The 18,443-nt window shown below is 40.3% G+C and overlaps 2 protein-coding genes across 3 annotated transcripts; one reads left to right on the top strand and one right to left on the bottom strand.

Moving 5' to 3' along the window:
* Window positions 1-513: 513 nt before the first annotated feature.
* LOC144665358 (elongator complex protein 6-like) lies at window positions 514-11,478 on the bottom strand. Its single transcript, XM_078526600.1, has 7 exons — window positions 11,400-11,478; window positions 10,594-10,672; window positions 9,703-9,773; window positions 9,123-9,259; window positions 4,670-4,853; window positions 1,468-1,620; window positions 514-953 (listed from the first exon to the last, which is right to left on the bottom strand). Exons 1-7 carry the CDS (start codon window positions 11,451-11,453, stop codon window positions 834-836), a joined length of 798 nt encoding a protein of 265 aa, XP_078382726.1. The 5' UTR covers window positions 11,454-11,478; the 3' UTR covers window positions 514-833.
* A 30-nt stretch (window positions 11,479-11,508) lies between these two features.
* On the top strand, window positions 11,509-18,236 carry LOC144665270 (F-box/WD repeat-containing protein 2-like). Of its 2 annotated transcripts, XR_013572907.1 has the most exons (7): window positions 11,509-12,054; window positions 12,615-12,809; window positions 14,792-14,925; window positions 15,770-15,856; window positions 15,986-16,149; window positions 16,386-16,520; window positions 16,701-16,828. XR_013572907.1 is itself a non-coding variant. In XM_078526487.1 (6 exons), the coding sequence occupies exons 1-6, from the start codon at window positions 11,547-11,549 to the stop codon at window positions 16,984-16,986; spliced, it is 1,374 nt and encodes a 457-aa protein (XP_078382613.1). In that variant the 5' UTR covers window positions 11,509-11,546; the 3' UTR covers window positions 16,987-18,236. The 2 variants fall into 2 exon arrangements, 1 of the variants encoding a protein (XP_078382613.1); XM_078526487.1 differs by lacking the exon at window positions 16,386-16,520 and having other exon boundaries at window positions 16,701-18,236.
* The last annotated feature ends 207 nt before the right edge of the window (window positions 18,237-18,443 follow it).

The raw sequence follows: 18,443 nt of genomic DNA, 5'->3' as shown, positions 1-18,443 counted from the left end.
TCCTTTGTTTATCGTTTGTAAAAGAAAAGTCAAAAAGACGCCGTGTCAGCAAAAACCTTGTCTTTTTGCATGCGCAATTTGGAGCTGTTTTGATAATGTTTGATTTAGCCAGAAAGTCCAGTGGCCGTTCTTCAATTATAGTTTGGTGAATGTTCTTAGCAACAACTAGATTCAGCAAATTAATGTAAGATACTATATTTACCCCCATTGGTGCCTGTTAAAGAAGGTGATTAATTCAAATATTTCCATCAAAGGATGGTTATTTATCAAGGGGGTGATTGAGGGTCAAGGCTATAATTTGAGGAAATACAGTATATAATATTAGTTCTCTCCTTCCATTCGTCCTGCCCTGATGTTCGATGTTGTGAAGACAATAATGTTGAATAAATTATTGTGATGAAATAAGGGGGGGAGGGGGTAGCAAATTTATTAGTTTTTTAACTATTACATGTTACCCTTGTTAAATAAAGTTTGATGAATTGATTGATTGAGTCAGTGTTGAGCACAACAACATTTTCACAGTCAATTCAGTTTTTTATTGTTATGTGCCAATCATCATTCCTTTTGTACACTCAGTGGCACATGTCATCAGCAGAAACAACATTCTTGCCCTGTCTTGTCGCCTCTCATTCAACTTTCTACAATAAAGTGAATGTCACGTAACACACAGGCACCGTCATTATGCAGACACCTCAGAGGCATCGCTATAATGCACGATACTGCAAAATAATTTTAGTATGTGGTATTGCTGCATATTTCTATGAGTCACAGTATTTTGGCAAGCCTGTAGGGTGCCTATGAGCTGGTTGCTGGTAGTGCCAGTCTCTATGGCATTAAAGAACAGCCTTGGACATTCCAGGAGCAAAGCATGTGACAGTTTTGTCGTGTATCTTGTACTGTACAACTTTTGAACTGTGTTTCATCTTGTCCTGGTCTCTTGAGGTTATAGTGAGCTGTAAAACAGAAGACAGTGTCAACATACAAATTCTCCCTACTGGTCTCCATACATTTCTTACAGAACTTGTTGAGAGAACTTTGACTTAGGTCTTTATTTCCCTGAATTGACAGGATTTGCTATATCACACCCACGCATGCCCCTTTGCACACGTCACATCGCACACTAAAGCTTTTATCTACGTAAGAGCAGTGTGCTATTTGACATGCTTAATGGGAAAACAGGGAAAAATGTGAACGCACTGACATTCGATTCATGTGATGGCACAACACGCTAAGCATGTCACACATCACACGGATATGCGCATATTTATCTAAGTAAAACAAAGAATGACACGGTTGATATTGTTTTGCACGCTTAAGCTTTTATCTAAGAGCAGTGTTCTATTTGATATGCTGAAAAGCGCAATATGACACTTGTGTGAAAGGACGAGCGTGTGCCTGTGTGATATAGCATGCATGCGTGCAATAAAACATACTTCCCAACCAGCCTTTGTTTGCAATACTACTGACCTGACCATGAACATCTTTACAATAACCGCTGCTAAGCCCTTCAACATGAAGCTCCATGTGCGCAACATAGCACAGCTGTTTCCATAGCAACAGTGATTCCTCATCATCAACATCGCTGTCATTATGTACTAGTGTAACCAGGCAACCATCCAACTTTGAAAAAATAGAAATGTACAATTTTAATGTATTTTGATACAACACTATCACTTGACTTGCCTTGATAAGGCTAGGCTACATGTATGGCAACATTTGTGACCTTTCACGCGATTTTAGGGCTTATCCAAATTTCACGCTATGGCTATTTTCACGGTTCGAGCCGAGAAAACGAAAAAAATGACTGGAATGTGCGTGAAATTTCTCCAACACACCGTGAGCATGCCGTGAAAAAAGTCACGGCAACCGTGAAATATTACACGAAGTCTCTGGCCGGAGCAAATTCACGGCGTGAATTTTTCACGCCGTGAAACAATTCACGCCGTAAAAAGTTTATTTTCACGCCTTATAATAACAAGCATGATCACTCTGAATTAATAAGATCACGCTATCTGTAAATCCAGCATCTGTTAACTAAAAATAACTTGCAAATGACCGCTCTGAGCACTGAAAGTATTAAAATGAAATCGCTGTTATCGGTTCCAAATATCAAATGCAAATGCTAAGAAATAAAGAACCATGCGTTATTGCCTGTGTCTTCTAAACAACAGCGTTTATACTAGATAGTCTAGTCAGAGTGGTCTTTCATTCACGAAACGTAATTTAAGTACTGTTATCTCAAAAATTGATTTGTTTGTTTTCCTATGTTTCGGAAGCACGGATTAAAAAGAATATCAAAAACATGTTACATGTAGGTTGCCCACGAAAGTCTTACCTTTGCACGACAGATGCAGCATTTACTTTCATCTGCATACATGTACAATTTTCGAATGAAACGAAATCGCTAAAATACTGGAGTTCAAAGACGGCGGCACCGCGGGTAAACAAACCATGACTCGATCTCGTATAAAATTGGTTGCCCCGGTTTTCAAGCTATTGCCACGGTTCATTCTTCTCAAATAGACCATTGAAGTTCTCATCCTTTGAAGCTTTTGGACAAAGGAGTGAAAAACGTTTTCAAAACTTTTTAACTATAGAGATTAAGATCTGGCCGTGTCGATATTCCTAGACTCCGCGGTGCCAACGCACAATTGTCTCGTTTCGTAGTTTCTTCTTCATGAAGAAGAGCTGGCCATAACATTTCGTTACTTTTTTTCGTCAAACTTCGAGGTGAATGCTTTATAACAATTACAAATACTCGCACTGAAATAGTTTTGAGCGAATTTCAAGTTTTCTATTATGCAAATTGTGTATCAATGAAATTACGAATGCTGTTTTGTCTGCTTGTGCGAGGAAAAGGCTGTCACGCAACATTTGAAGATTCGACGAAAAACGTTTTGACAGGTTTTGTATCGCGGGGTATCAAAATTAAGTGACAGCAGAATATGAATAGAGAACTCTCTACACGCAAGTTTTAAGTTTTACAACTACGTTTAGTAGAGTGAACATTTCTAATTCTTGTGGCTCAGCAAAATGACAGATAATTGTTTTCTACCAAAACACAACGTGATCATTCGTGTTTTCAAAACAAACCAGATGTTGTCAATATAATCGGGGAATGTTTCCTTTCACGGTTGACAGTATTTCATACGCTTATCATGCAAAAAAGTTACGGCCTGCGTTTGTACACTGTTCTGCAAACCAGCTGTATTTGTCAGTCTGCACATTCGAGAACGCTGCAGAACGTCATCGAAGCCATCCGAAAGGCCTGATTCAAATGATGTACCTTGACTACTTTTCGTGCGGCAAACTGCATTTTGTGAATGACGTTTTTAAATAATAGTTTCCACGCTCAATTGACTAACGCACTGTATTGCGATTGAATAACATGTTCTATCCGTTTCGCCAGCACGCAAAACTTTCAACATTCCTGAACAGTGATCCAACACAGTAGATACATGTATAATCGAATAAACAGTATCTTAGAACCCAATTCATTTGGTTCGACCTAAAAATTCCTTCTCATGTGAAGCCCGGGTGTGAAGTACTTTGTTTTACCGAATTAAATTCATCCGCTAGATTTATACCATCGCGTGAACTCTTTTTGAAATACTTGTTTTGAACTCAGCGTGCACTGATAACTTCTGTCGAGCGAAGCGCGCAAGGTCTAAAAATAGAATGCAAATGAAACACATCAGCGTGTTCTGAGATAAATAGAAGGAATCTAGGCGAAGTTTTTGATTTATAAAAGTGTTTTAGGAATACCAGCTGTTTCAGAAAGTGTTTTAGGAAAATCATGCGCTATTTCGGTTTGCTTGTCTGAGTCTTGGTCACGTCTGATTCGCCCGCTTCGCTATTGAGATTTTGAAACGTGCAATCATGCGACTGGTTTCACGACAAGTCTCAGGTTCAACAATTTCACGGCGTGTTTCTCTCCTGATGATTGCACGGTGCGAGAAAAATAATTCACGTTTCTCAAACGAATTCACGCCTGCCGTGAAATATTTCACTCCTGGCGTGAACACGGAGTGAAATTATATTTTCACGGCGTGAAATTCGCAATTCACGCACCGTGAATAGAAAAAAAAGTCACGTTTCACGCCTAAATCCTTAAGCCCTAAAATCGCGTGAAAGGTCACATTTTGTAAACAATATTGTATGGATGACACAAGAGCTGAAATTACTCCCTGAGAAAACTCAAGAAATTCAGTGATAGCGACCTACAGAAGCAGCTGTCTGGGCTTTTTTACCTGTTGTTTTTGTAAAAAAATACCCCCCACCCCAGTGATCAGAGTAGGCAGCTGGTAACTTATACATCTACACTCGTCTGACAGTTTTTCTCTGGTTGTTGTAGCATGAATAATAAGACTAAGTGACAAGTTAAGGAGTATGCTACCACCCCCTCCCCTCTAAAAGTACTGGTGTTCTGTCCTGTACACCCGGCTACACTATAAGTGGGACCAAGATCTACTATTTACACCCTAAGCAAGACGACAAGCACCTTCCGCCCACTGCCTTAAATATCCCTCTGACCTCTGGGTGCCTTGTCCAACAACACAACTGCCTACGCCAGGCTTAAAACTGAACATCTTGATCAGAGTCCAACACAGGGGCTTAAAAAGCCACCATGCCTCCAAATTTATTTTTTTAAATATATGTTTACACATACTGTGGTTGGAGAGTAGCACATCAGAGCTGAGCAGTAGTGCATGAAATTGATAACATCCTGAACTTGTACTCCAATGGACAGAAGAGCTGTCAAATCATCAATCAGTAACAAACAAGGCTTTGTTTCATTGCCAAGAGATGTCTTGATTCTGTTATATAATGACTGAAGAGTAAAGGTTTGGTCTCTGCAACAAACAGCAACAACACAACATTTATTTACTAGCTGCAAACTAAGTTAGAAGTTTAAAAATTGTGTAATTGTAGTCAGGTGATGACATAGTTTGTTTGTAGTTTTGACGCTGACTGTTTTTTGATGTTACTTTCAAAGACGTTTCGGCTAGTTCTTAAGCCTTCATCAGTTAAAATACTAAAGCTGTTACACGCGATTTAAAAAAAAAAAAAAAAAAAAAAAAAAAAGCAACACGTTAAGAGCGCGCGCTGCAAAATTAACGTGTAAAGCTTCAGAAAGAACGTGGCGCGATACTCATGCGCGTGCCAAGGATTTGTAGACCTCTGGGACTGTAATGTGATCGTTCCCAGAGTGCGGATCCTTAATTGACAACCAGGCTTCCAAAAAGAGTCGCTCGTGAAAATTGGGCTCATGTCCAACTACGTCGACAGCATTAAAATCCATCTGATGATTGTTTTCGTGGACGTGACAGGAGACCTTAGAATCATGGTCGAAACTAGCAACGGCCCTTTTGTGTTCCGCAATCCGGGTTTTCAGTGCTCGCTCCGTTTGGCCGTAGTACACAAAATTGCAGCTGGTGCAACCGATTCTGTAGACTACGCCAGATTTTGGGCGGTCAACATCATTTTGAGCCTTTGGGCGAGGAACCAAACTGTTGACAGTTTTTAACGGTTTGTAGGCGACCTTAACCTCCTGTTGTTTTAAGATGCGACCAATCTTTTCGGAGATGCCTTGAACATAAGGAAGTACCACGAAGCCGTTAGTTGGTAAATCAGCTGGTGGTTTTGACAGTGATCTCTCGCATTTGTTTATGAAGGATGATGGGTAGTTGTTCTCGCGCAATACGGTCTTCACTCGCTTCGTTTCTTCGCGTTTCCCTTTCTGTGTTGAAGGAATGTTCTTTGCTCTTCGTAGAAGTGTGCAAACTACGGATCTCTTATGGCATTCAGGGTGATAAGAATTGAAGTCAAGGTAACGGTCTGTGTGCGTTGACTTTCTGTAAACATTCACTTCAATTTGTGTACCACAAATTGAAGGTACGACAGCATCTACTACAAACAAATCTTTGGATGTGCGATGGGCTCCCCAATCAGCCCTGTGATAGCCGACCTTGTAATGGAGGAGATTGAAAAGAACGCGATCTCCACAGCCCATCACCCTCCTAAGTGGTGGTTCCGCTACGTGGATGACAGCCACGCGTGCCTCAAAAAGGAACACGTGAATGAGTTTCATCAACATCTGAACTCTATCAATCCCAACATACAATTTACTGTTGAACTTGAGGACACCACGGAGCAGGGACTACCCTTCTTGGACACTATCACAACGAGGAGTGGTACACAAATTGAAGTGAATGTTTACAGAAAGTCAACGCACACAGACCGTTACCTTGACTTCAATTCTTATCACCCTGAATGCCATAAGAGATCCGTAGTTTGCACACTTCTACGAAGAGCAAAGAACATTCCTTCAACACAGAAAGGGAAACGCGAAGAAACGAAGCGAGTGAAGACCGTATTGCGCGAGAACAACTACCCATCATCCTTCATAAACAAATGCGAGAGATCACTGTCAAAACCACCAGCTGATTTACCAACTAACGGCTTCGTGGTACTTCCTTATGTTCAAGGCATCTCCGAAAAGATTGGTCGCATCTTAAAACAACAGGAGGTTAAGGTCGCCTACAAACCGTTAAAAACTGTCAACAGTTTGTTTCCTCGCCCAAAGGCTCAAAATGATGTTGACCGCCCAAAATCTGGCGTAGTCTACAGAATCGGTTGCACCAGCTGCAATTTTGTGTACTACGGCCAAACGGAGCGAGCACTGAAAACCCGGATTGCAGAACACAAAAGGGCCGTTGCTAGTTTCGACCATGATTCTAAGGTCTCCTGTCACGTCCACGAAAACAATCATCAGATGGATTTTAATGCTGTCGACGTAGTTGGACATGAGCCCAATTTTCACGAGCGACTCTTTTTGGAAGCCTGGTTGTCAATTAAGGATCCGCACTCTGGGAACGATCACATTACAGTCCCAGAGGTCTACAAATCCTTGGCACGCGCATGAGTATCGCGCCACGTTCTTTCTGAAGCTTTACACGTTAATTTTGCAGCGCGCGCTCTTAACGTGTTGCTTTTTTTTTTTTTTTTTTTTTTTTTTTAAATCGCGTGTAACAGCTTTAGTATTTTAACTGATGAAGGCTTAAGAACTAGCCAAAACGTCTTTGAAAGTAACATCAAAAAACAGTCAGCGTCAAAACTACAAACAAACTAAGTTAGAAGTGATAGCAAGTAAACGCTTACAGGTTTGTATCTCAGTTTCTGTAGCATGAAGCGACTAGGAGTATTTCTACCCCCCCCCCCCCCACCACTGCTTGATGGGATACTACTCCATCGCACTGAGTTAACCCCCAACATTGTGTAGTTCCAAAAATAATCCATACCTCCCCCATGGAAGGGATTTTTCCTAAGACCCTCCCACCCCTCTGGAAGTTCCAATTAAGCTTCATACATTTCCTTCAAAGTGTTTGGCCTTTGAGACGGTGGTGGACAAAACACTGACCCCCAGTCCATGGACTACCCCCATGGACTACCCCATGGACTACTCAAATGGACTACCTAAAATGGACTACCCCTAAAAAATGGACTACCCCTTAAAGTACTATTCCGAGTGTGTACTACTTACTGAGCTGTTGTTATACGCACATAATTTGCACTTACTTCGGTTACTTTCGACAACTTTAGCCGCCATTTTGAATGAATTACACTATACATCTGCTGACCTCAAAAAGCGAAGACTCATGCCCAGACTAGGCACTATTTTTTCCTTAGGATCTGTCTGCCTACCGGTTCTGTTCTCCTCGCTGCGCTGCCAAAGTTATTCATTCAAAAATTTTCTCTGGCTACCAAATGTTTAAGATGCGTCTCAAGCAACTATCTGATACTATTTATAAAAGTTTGGATCTTCTGTAGTGCAGTGCAGTGCCTGGTTTGTCTGTCTCTATGAGTCCAAAGATTGATTGCTTGATTTGAGTCTACACTTTCATGATCAGCGGATGTTCATTTAGTATAGTATATTCAAAATGGCGGCGAGAGGGATACGTACGGCTTGAAAATAAACAAGGTAAGATGTAAGTGCAAATTATGTGTGTATAACAACAGCTCAGTAAGTGGTACACACTCGGAATAGTACTTTAAGGGTAGTCCATTTTTAGGGGTAGTCCATTTTAGGTAGTCCATTTGGGTAGTCCATGGGGGTAGTCCATGGACTGGGGGTCAGTGTTTTGTCCACCACCCTTTGAGACCCCCAAACCCCAGGAATTTCCAATCCCTTCTGTGGGGGAAGTATGGACATTTTCTGGAACCACACATTAGTTCGCTGACCAGTACCCATTTATACACCTGGGTGAAGAAAGGTACTATGAGAGTAAGGTGTCAATGACCTGGCCCAGCCAAACCTCTGGAACCAACAGCGACAAGATTTTATGGCCCAGACTGCTCAATCCAGAGTCCAGTGCATTAATTAGCCATTTAAGGCCACCATGCCTCAGCTTCCCATAAAAAGTGATAGTAATTGTGACAGTAAATCACTTATACTGTTCCTGAGGCGCAAACATGTGGCCCTCCAGAAATTGTTAAGCATAATATATTTAATTAAAAGTGTTGACTTTTGACTACACAGGTAAACTTTGCAACCTGTGAGAGAGAGAGATTTTCCTTATGATCTGTTTCTCCTTGAGAAGACAATTGGGGGAGTCTCTGTGTCGCATGTTAATTACTTGGACTGGGAGAGATTAGAGAGAAGAAGAAGGTAAACACTTTAACCTGCTTGACTCCCAGAAAGAATGAAACTCAGGCCTTGGAGAGGGGGGGGGGGGGGGAGGGGAGATGTGAGCACTTACCCAACTGCGCCATCCCTACCTCTCAAGGTATTTAATTTGAAAACAAATTTAAGAAACGACATAAATTATTGGCCTGCTGGAGGTGAAAATTAGGTTTGGTTATCAATAGAGACTCAATTTTATTCCTCTGCATCTGGATTGTAAAAGGTTGGATTGAAAGAGATTTATGGGTATATCTTAGTGTTGCAGAATAACTACTGTCAGTTAGATAAGGTGCTGTTTCATTGCAGATGACTTGTTTATTGTCTTTTGAATCGTTTGGTTTTACATGTAATGTCATTTGGTGGATGTTGCACCAACAATGATCCAATATCCACAACAAGAAACTGGCAAGAGACAGGATTGAAAGATGGACAACTGTACCTGAGATTTCTAAAAGGATTGGTGTCATCTGCATCATTGCCTTCCCTGCTGTCATCATCTAAACTGTCTGATACAAGTTTTAAACCATCCAGAAAAGTCACTTGACCACTCTCACAAGCACTGCTGAGATTTGCACCCTGAACAAAATAATCAAATTTATTTTGCCATTGTTTTGCCATTTGAATTGCAAAATATGACACAAAATTATTTTTAAGCCCCTCCCATGGGTTTCAAGGAACGAGGGAATTATGGCCATAAAATAATTGGGAACAAGGGAACAGAAGGAAATTACTACTTTACATATCCACAACAAACTCTAGAAAGACGGTTGGGTACATTTTTTTAAAACAAATCCAAGGAAATGGGAGGGAGGGGACGCTGCCCATTAAACCACTCATGTTTAGTACTGGTACCTTTAGACTGTGAGTCACATTAATTTTATAATAATTTTAAAAGTTATACTTTGCTGAGTACTTTACTGTAATAAGTACCAGTAGCTCTATAAATAAAGATTGAAATGAATATAAACTTAAAACTTATTTTTTTAAAAAAATAATTATAAATTTATTTTTAAACTTACTAGTTTCTGAGCAACATTGTTGTAATGGGAGAATGACTGCACTAATGCAACAAAAAGTACTCTAAAACCTCCTGAAAAAAATTGAAGAACAAAGCCAGTAGATTTTTACGTGCTGGTACAAATATTTTTCTTGTGAGTCTCATTTTCAAAGTGAGTCCTTGTGCAATTAAAGGCCATATTTATATACCGTATTTAATCGAATAAGCGCCGCCCCCGAATAAGCGCCGCCCTTGAATAAGCGCCGCATTTGGGACAAAAAGAGTTAATAAGCGCCGCCCCCGAATAAGCGCCGCAGTGCCGATGCGGTGCTTATTCAAGGAATTCCGTTCAACTAAAAACAGCACTACAGAGCAACTCTAAAACAAACTTGGACATCTCTTTCCATCAAAAGCGATGTTTTGCAGTTCAAGGTGATTGTTTTACCGTTCGCACATAAGTTTTCTATCCAACATTCTTACAATACATAGGTCTGTAAATGTTTTGAAGGCAGCGAACTTTGCCTGGACAGCTAGCACCACTTCTCTCTTCAACAAGAGACAACTACTGAGTGTCAAAAGATGCAATTTTCAATTACTGTAAAATATTAATTTCTTTGTGGCGTTCAAATTTTAAATAAGCGCCGCCCTCAAATAAGCGCCGCACTTGGGGAGCGAAAAATTTAATAAGCGCCGCTTATTCGAGTAAATACGGTATGCATAATAAATCACATTTGCTTGTTGGAACTTTTTATTGTTTTCCAGCAAAGAAACAATTATGAAAAATTCCAACAAGCAGATGCGACAGCTATATGTGTATGTTGCACACAAATATGCCATAAACCTTTCATTCACAAGCACTGATGCATTTTTCTGACAACGTTGTCATTTTTTTTTATGTGAATCCTTTAATTACCTTTCATATACATGGCCAGGAAGTGATGAATAAGGAAGCTGCCATCATTCTGGGAATCTGATATTAACAGAAACTTCCTCTGTAGGTAAAACATTCACCAGGCCAGGATCAGCACAATATTACTTTCTTTTGTTGACTTTATAATAGCAATCAACCAGATTAAGGTATAATTATGATCAAAGAGATAAAAAAATCAACATACTGGACAATGTACTACTAAGAAAAATATTAATTACCTACTACTTAACACCCCAGGAAATTAAATGTGGGGTGTTATGAGCCTGGGGCATGCCTAAAAAGTTGTATATGGGGCAGCTTGACCATGAGGTCAAGACTCTTACACTTCTATAGACCAACTAAATTAATTTTTAAGCAGACCTCTCAGGACACAGTTTAAATTCAACAATAAGTTCAAAAGATCACATCTGTCAGCTGTGACTGGATTAGTAGATTGCAATCCATTTTCTTTGTTCTTTGTTCTGTTTTTCAAGGTTTGGTGGCTGTCACCATAATGATTGACAGCAGTAAGGGTCCAGAGGTTGCATGGTGTTGGGGTGGGGTGGGGTGGGGGTAATGGGGTTTCCATAAGTCGAAAATTCATAACTTTAGGTTGGGACTGTAATGGACAATCAAGAGTTCACTTGACAACCCGGCTGAAGAAACTTGTGCATAAAATAATGATTGAGAATAACACAGCTATAAAAGATTATAATAATAAATTATGAATCTTTCTGGCCAGGATCAGTTTGTAACAACACACAAATAAATCAACTTTTCTACATAACATTTGTTGTTTCTTCACGTACCTTGGGCGGTCTCTTCTCGCTGAAATTTGTCAAAGAATTCAAGTCTGGAAACATGATTGAAATCGACTTTCGAACTCTCTCCGTGTCCAGCGGTTGCACACTAAAAGCGACCGAGGGAGACTGGGCATAGTTCGAATCAAAACAATCATGTCGGAAGGTTTGATCGAAAGAGGGTTTGCACATTGGCTGAAAAATGTCTGTGATACTTTCAGAACTCTGTCAGATAGTCAGAAAATTTCGACAATTGAAGGTATTATAGACATTTGTGGACCCGAACAGCTGTGTTTCTTGTCCACTAAACTCGAAACACTAGTCAAAAGAGATTACCTCAGATGCCTTCCATTGGAGCTGAGTTTTCACGTTTTAAAGTGGCTGGACCCTGTCTCATTGTGCACATGTTGCCGTGTGAGTAAGAAATGGAACAAAGTTATTCTGAGTTGCGACAATGTTTGGCAAAGTGCTTGCAGACAGCTAGGCATGCAAGTAAATGATGATTTGGAAAGAACTGCAGCTACCACATGGAAGCAAATGTACATGTCACATGTAAAGGATATGAAAAAGTTAAAATGTGAAGATGCTGTGGAGAAGAAACAATTGTATGGTCACACAGCAAGAGTGTTTGCGCTATATTACTATGGAAATCACCTTGCAACTGGTTAGATAAGTTTGCTTGTTGACATAACTTATTATATCCACCAACCACCCCACCACCCACAACCTACCTCCCCCCTCCTAGATGAAGTACAGTTGAACCTCTCAAGTACGGACATCGAAGGGACAGACCAAAGTGTCTGTATAACAGAGGTGGCTGTATTATAGAGGTCACCACTATGACGCCACTTTTGACTTCATTGACAGCTTTTAGTATTTAGTAACTCGAAATGTTCTGCAACGCAATGCTGCAGGTAAAAAATTAAAACTAAGCACAAATCCGGAAATGTCTATGTTTTTGTAACCACAAACAGGAAATTGCATTATGAACACAAAATTATCATCGTCTGATCATCGGAGGGTCGTAATAAAGCGGTTAAGTTTATATGTTTTGTTACTGTTATTAGAAAAAGCAAACTTTTTAATTCCTTCAGAAATCTCATCTATGCGTGATAGCAGTGGAATGGCCCCAAGTAAAACAAGTGTAGTTGTGCTTTTTTTCAAAAATCTCCAGATGCCAATGCGTTAACACTAAAATTCAGTAAAATTTTGTTATGAATCCAGGATCAGATGACAGATCTGTTCGACTGTGGGACTTAACAACAGGCCAGTGTAAATATGTCCTAAAAGCTCATACTTGTGCAGACATTTGTTTTGACGACCACAAGGTCATTACGGCATCTTTTGACAATACTGTTGGTATGTGGGATTGGAACACAGGAGAGAACCTACAGTACTTCAGGGGACACACTGCAGCAGGTAGGGAAAATGAGGTTGTTAAAAAAATAAGGAATAACTATCTAGTCTGCATAACAGCTATTGGAGCTAAATATAAGCATAAAGGGTGATGTCCTGTAGTAGTGGTTGTAGTTTCAGTGCCGTAGCAAGGGTAAAATAAGTGGGGAAGGGGCATGCAAGCACCGGAGGTGCGAGCCGCTAGGGGGGTCTGGGGGATGCCCCCCCCCTCACCCCCAGAAAATTTTGAAATCTAGAGGCTTGGAAATGCTATTTCCAGCGTTCTCCAAGAGCTATTTGTGATTTACGCATATCGCGAATTATTTACTTCCTTCACTGTCTCAGCAAACCAATGCACATTGAAGAGAGTATAACACTTGCAAGGTCAATTACAAAACAGAAAACCGACTGTCTCTGTATCTTGAAACCAGAAAATGTTTCACCTTTCAGAGTCATCATAGTGAGTTCGTAGTTATTGAACTGTCTGAGTTGCCTTAGATGCAAAGGTAGACTTATCGGCAGGTCGTTTTTTGAAAATTTCCGTAGTAGATCTAGAGGTAACTGGGAACCAACTGCTTCAACAGACTCAACAGCAGCATAATCCTCGCCGCTTTCAGAACTCCCCTCAGGTAATTCTGCAGCGCAAGACTCTTCTACATTCTCATCCTCGACACTCGCCTTAGTATTCTGGGGCTTTACCCAAAATAAAAGGGACTTCTGCTTGGATTTTCCGGGTTTTTGAGAAGACATTGTTGACCTTCAAAGAACAAACAGCAATATGGAATAAACAGACAGAAATCCGAGAATGAGGAGAGAAAGAGGCGTCTAGAAGTAGACACGTCTAGACATTTGAGACATTTTTTCACATTGTTGTCACGATTTCTGGTTTGTTTTAGTTTTTGGCTGTTTAAAGATGATTTCCAGTCCCTACTGCGCAGACTCGGGCTTTGTTTACGTTTTTGTTTTGAATTCGTTGAAACGTTACACTTCGGTGACAGCATACATGACGTTTTTTAGTCCGCCATTACAGTTCGTTTCGTTCAAGAAGTTCCGATGAGCTAAAACGTCGGTTTGAAATAGCGTCAAGGTTCTTCTACTCGTTATTATTTGTTCTGCAAGGATATCTGGCGTTAATGATGAAGAAAAAAATAAGTTTGTCGCGGAATTTTTAGTTTTGCTTGTAAACATTCCCTTCGTGTGGGCTCACATAAACAATGCAGCCGAGATTGCGCAGTACGGACTGGAATTCATCTTTAATATTGTTGTGCATCACCCTACGTGCGTTAAAAAATGAAAAGAAGTACAAATGTTATTGTTTTAAACCTCTCGGGAGATAAAATTTTATTTTCAACATTTTATACAGGTCTGTTTTTACTTTTTGGGTAAAAAAACTGGGGGGGCACGGGCCCCCCGGCCCCTCCCCTTGCTACGGCACTGAGTTTACAGGTGGAAGTGGCGTGGTGCGGAACCCTGTAGTGGATTCTTAACAAGGTTTGTAAAGTCCTTGGTTGCTGGTTTAGATTGTTTAGATTTTCACGATGCCAAAGTGCAGAAATGTCTTAACACAAATGCACACCTGTCTATAATTATGTACAGGACATGTGTTTGTATTTTCCAATCTCTGATTGGTAACTGGGACAAACAAAGTTGACATTTTCTTTCATGTGACCTGGTTAACATTTAGGGTAGCAACTACGGGATGGGGGTTGTGATTCCATCTTACGCGCAAACGTCATAAATTAATATATTACAGTTCTCTTCTAACTATTTTCATATTTGTTTTAAATGGATGGCCTTAATAAAAGCTGCAGGTGGCTTAGCAGGGCTTTCTTTAGGGACTTAAACACAGGGCCTAATACAGTGATGCTCCTAGAGCACTCATGCTCAATCGAACGTATTTCACTCTGCGCATGACTGTTAAGAGCCCCACTTGAACACATGTCATGCAGGGTACATGTAGCTATTGGATCTCTGAAAAACTTTCATTTCACATTTTTTGTTTGAAGTCTTCACAGTAGATTACTGTGATGAACTGGACACAATTGTAAGTGGTTCTGCTGACTCCACTCTCAGAATATGGAAAATGTCATCTGGACAGTGCTTGCAGACAAGATATGGGCACTCAGACTGGGTGATAAAGGTAGGTACTGTAGGTACTTAATATGTGCATTTTGATGTGTCATTTCCAGAAAATATTCGTACCCGCCCAATGGAAAAGAAGGTTACATCTGCATATGAGCCTAGTGGTCCATTAGGCCAGAGCTTATCCCAGTTTCTGAAGCATGAAGGGTTGTTTTTACTCCTCCTGGACGATGCTTGTCCCCTCAGCATTAGGTTTGCTGGTATACCCACTTGACACCTGGGTGAAGAGGGGCATTATGATAGTTAAGTGTCTTGTCCAAGAACACAACACAGTGACCTGGCCAGGGCTTGAATCTGGACTGCTTGATCTGAAGCCTGGCACATTTACCATAAGACTCCTGTGCCTCCCATCACTGCGCCACCTGTTAACCAATGGAAAGTCGTAGGAAATTCGAGGAGACAGTCACAAAAGCCAAATCTTATACTAATTGAAACTAGGAGGGGCAGGAGGTTCAATCCAAAAATAAAATGAGGGAGTGGCATGGATATTTTCTGAAATAGCAAATTTTATTGGAATAACCTCTGTGTCATCAACTAGCCATATATGTACATTTATTGTACATTTACTACATTGCCTAATAACGTTCATTGCTAAAGATCTGACAATGAAAGTTCAAAATGATATATGGCTTACAAAAGACTGTTACACGAGGTAGAAAGCCAGGCTCAATGGTTTCAGTGTTTGGTTGCTTATGAGAGGCCCGGCATTTTCCTGATGGCAACCAGCTTGGATTATTGAGGCGGTTTGCTTCCAAGGGATTCGACTGTATTTACAGTCTTTAAGGTGTAATAAGAGCTAAGATTGTGATTGTCGCATGATGCTGTGATGTTTCTACACCAAGGTAATCCTCAGACGAGCTGAAGTGGAATCACAGACTCATACTAAGAACCAGTTTGTAATACTCAGTATGGACAAAAGTGCTATCAAGGTTAGCTTAACAACACAAGTTTGACTGTCAATATTGACAAAATGCGAGGAAGAGGCAAGTCCTCTTTCAATTCTAAAACAAGGAATCCACTCGACCAAATTATTTTTTTTTCTTTATTGTTTTGTTAAGATCTGGTCTCTCAGCCAAGACTGTGAAAAATGTCTGGGGACGCTGAGTCCTTTGGAATCGAATGTTAACCTTCAGCCTCGTCTTCAGTTTGATGGACAGACCATAGCATGTGCTTCAGAAACAGCAATTCTGCTTTGGGATTTCAAAACTCTGCAAATGACTAGGTAAGTAAGAGAAACTGTGAAGCAGTCCCTGTCTTTTAGCTCAAACAGAAGATCGCTGTTTTATTACAGTCCCATGACACGAATAACAATTTGATAATAAGGCCTTTACCCTAACCTGTCAACAAAACACCGTGCTTGTGCTAAGTAGGAATTTTCTTTTCTTTTATTATTATCGTTATTGGGTTAAATATTGCATGAAAAAATTAAACCGCCAAAACATCTTTTTCATGTTCAAGTTGGATGCAAAAGTTGTGACCAAGTTCAGATCAGCAAAGGCTCCCATCAGCCGCCATGCTGACAGCATAATTCATGTATTAGTGTCCAGATAAATCAATTAGAATTATATGACGGCTGGCGACTGCATAAATAAAGTAAGTAGGGCTTTAAAAGAAGGCGTTCCACCCCTCTTTTCGACCTCCATTTTTTCCTCCTCTCTTGACTGAAATCTGAGCATGAGAATGCATGGTCAGGCTTCTTTTTTGTGCCTAAAACTGACGAAAATTATTACGTAATTGTTTCCTACTTCATTTTCCCTTGACCTCCCCTCACAGGGTCTTCACTGAATCCCCTGCCAAATGGCTGGTAGCCTATGGACACGTGTATAGCCTGTTAATGGACATGAATTCTCTGTATTTGGTAAGCACTAGAAGTGAGGACATCGTGGCGGACTTTTCTCTTCCGCCTTTTAGAAGGTCTGTACGCGGCTCAAATTTTACTCCGGGTGAGATCACATGGCTGGACGGACTACATACCAGGCCCCGAGAGAGCCTTGTTTTTGCTACGAGCATGCCGGACTACAGTGTTTTTCTGCTCACGCTCAAGGGATGCCTAGACTAGACATGACTAGAATTTTATTGTCTTCAGAAAATAGACGAAAAGCAATTTATACACTGCACTATCAGCAAACTTTCTCTTCCCGGCTATTATGGAATCTGAAAGGCAAGATTAAGTTCTTAAAAACATTCTATATGGTCGATGTCTGTTTCATACCTGTCGCATCTGCGTTTTTTTTTTTTTCAGGACCTATATATAAAAACTGTGTGATCCTAGTATAATGAATTGAGTTGCAAATTCAAGTTTTTCAGACGTTGCGTTTTACGACTTCTGACCAGGGCTCAGCCTGAATTTAGTCTAATGTTCATTCCTTGACACTCCATTTTTTTTTTAAATTCGATCTCGATGCAAGTACACTATATAACGAGCTCCAGAGAGCTTTTCCGTGTTAGTTGGGTTAATAAAATCGCATTTCCATTATTTTACATATCAAGCAGGATTCTTCCACATGACAAACGTGTTTTGAATCTCCCATTGTTGTAAATTCCCAAGGCGGACATGCCGACAAAATTACTATCGATAGCAAATAGGGGATAGTTGAAAAACCATATGCTCAAAAAGTACAACCAGTCGTAGAAAGAAAGTAAGGATGTTAGGATAGTAAAAACTGAAAATCTATTTATTTTGAAATTGAAATGATAAAAATAAATTTTAAGATATTTTTTTTTAAGTGGGTGGTTGGGGAAGAAAGAGACTATGGTAGTCCCTCGTTTTGCGCAGCGGGATTGCAGTCATGTTGTCTTTTGCTCCGCTGGGGATTTTTTAAAAATCGCCTCAAACAACGGGTACGGAAGACTTTACCACACTCTCCTCACCGAAACTCCTTTCTTTTTTAATTGCTATGCCAGTTATAAGAATTCGATAGTAATATATTTTCATCGCGTATCTCTTCGACAGTGTGTTGATAATGTACTGCGAGAAACTGCATTTTTTTCGGAGAGGGGGTGTACAGTCAACTGTTGCCTTGCGGACATCTCGCTATAATGGACACCCCGTTACCCCGTTTGTGGCCATGTTTTAAAAGGTTATATCCTCATTTTTAATTGACCCCGGCCTATACAAACATATTTGTCAACGTTAACGTTTCAATGTCTTATATGTACTAAATGCGCATAGGCGTACGGGCAATTTTTTGCCAGGTTGGGGGGGGGGGGGGGGCGGTGAACCATTTGCCCAAAAAATTATCGCAAGTTGCCCAAATTTTTACGAAAAAGTCGAGAAGAAACGAGGGTACTGCGATGCACTAATATAAGCTACCATAGGCCTGCATATGAAGAGAAAATATTCTCGTGCAGTTCTTGCATATGAATTTATCATATGCGCTCATAAATCACCTTAAAAGAAATAGCTATCTGCCATTTCGATGGCCGAAGATTTCAATGATACGATGTTTTCATTGTTGACTACAGATTTGGCATATGCCCTTTTAATGTTAATAAGTGCGATGTTACTGACACGTT

Source organism: Oculina patagonica, chromosome 9 (genome assembly GCF_052425735.1).
Source record: "Oculina patagonica isolate OP01 chromosome 9, crgOcupat, whole genome shotgun sequence".
Taxonomy (NCBI): domain Eukaryota; kingdom Metazoa; phylum Cnidaria; class Anthozoa; order Scleractinia; family Oculinidae; genus Oculina; species Oculina patagonica.
Note: the sequence above shows the minus strand (reverse complement) of the source record. Positions and strands in the feature narration are given on the sequence as shown.

Coding starts and splice junctions, on each gene's coding strand:
- LOC144665358 (XM_078526600.1), bottom strand. CDS start 11,453: ATGTTTCCAGACTTGAATTCTTTGACAAATTTCAGCGAGAAGAGACCG. Junction 9,260..9,702: donor ACAATGTTGCTCAGAAACTA/GTAAGTTTAAAA, acceptor TATTTTGTTCAG/GGTGCAAATCTCAGCAGTGC. Junction 4,854..9,122: donor AATCCTTTTAGAAATCTCAG/GTACAGTTGTCC, acceptor TGTTTGTTGCAG/AGACCAAACCTTTACTCTTC.
- LOC144665270 (XM_078526487.1), top strand. CDS start 11,547: ATGTCGGAAGGTTTGATCGAAAGAGGGTTTGCACATTGGCTGAAAAAT. Junction 12,810..14,791: donor CAGGGGACACACTGCAGCAG/GTAGGGAAAATG, acceptor TTTTGTTTGAAG/TCTTCACAGTAGATTACTGT. Junction 16,150..16,700: donor AAAACTCTGCAAATGACTAG/GTAAGTAAGAGA, acceptor CTCCCCTCACAG/GGTCTTCACTGAATCCCCTG.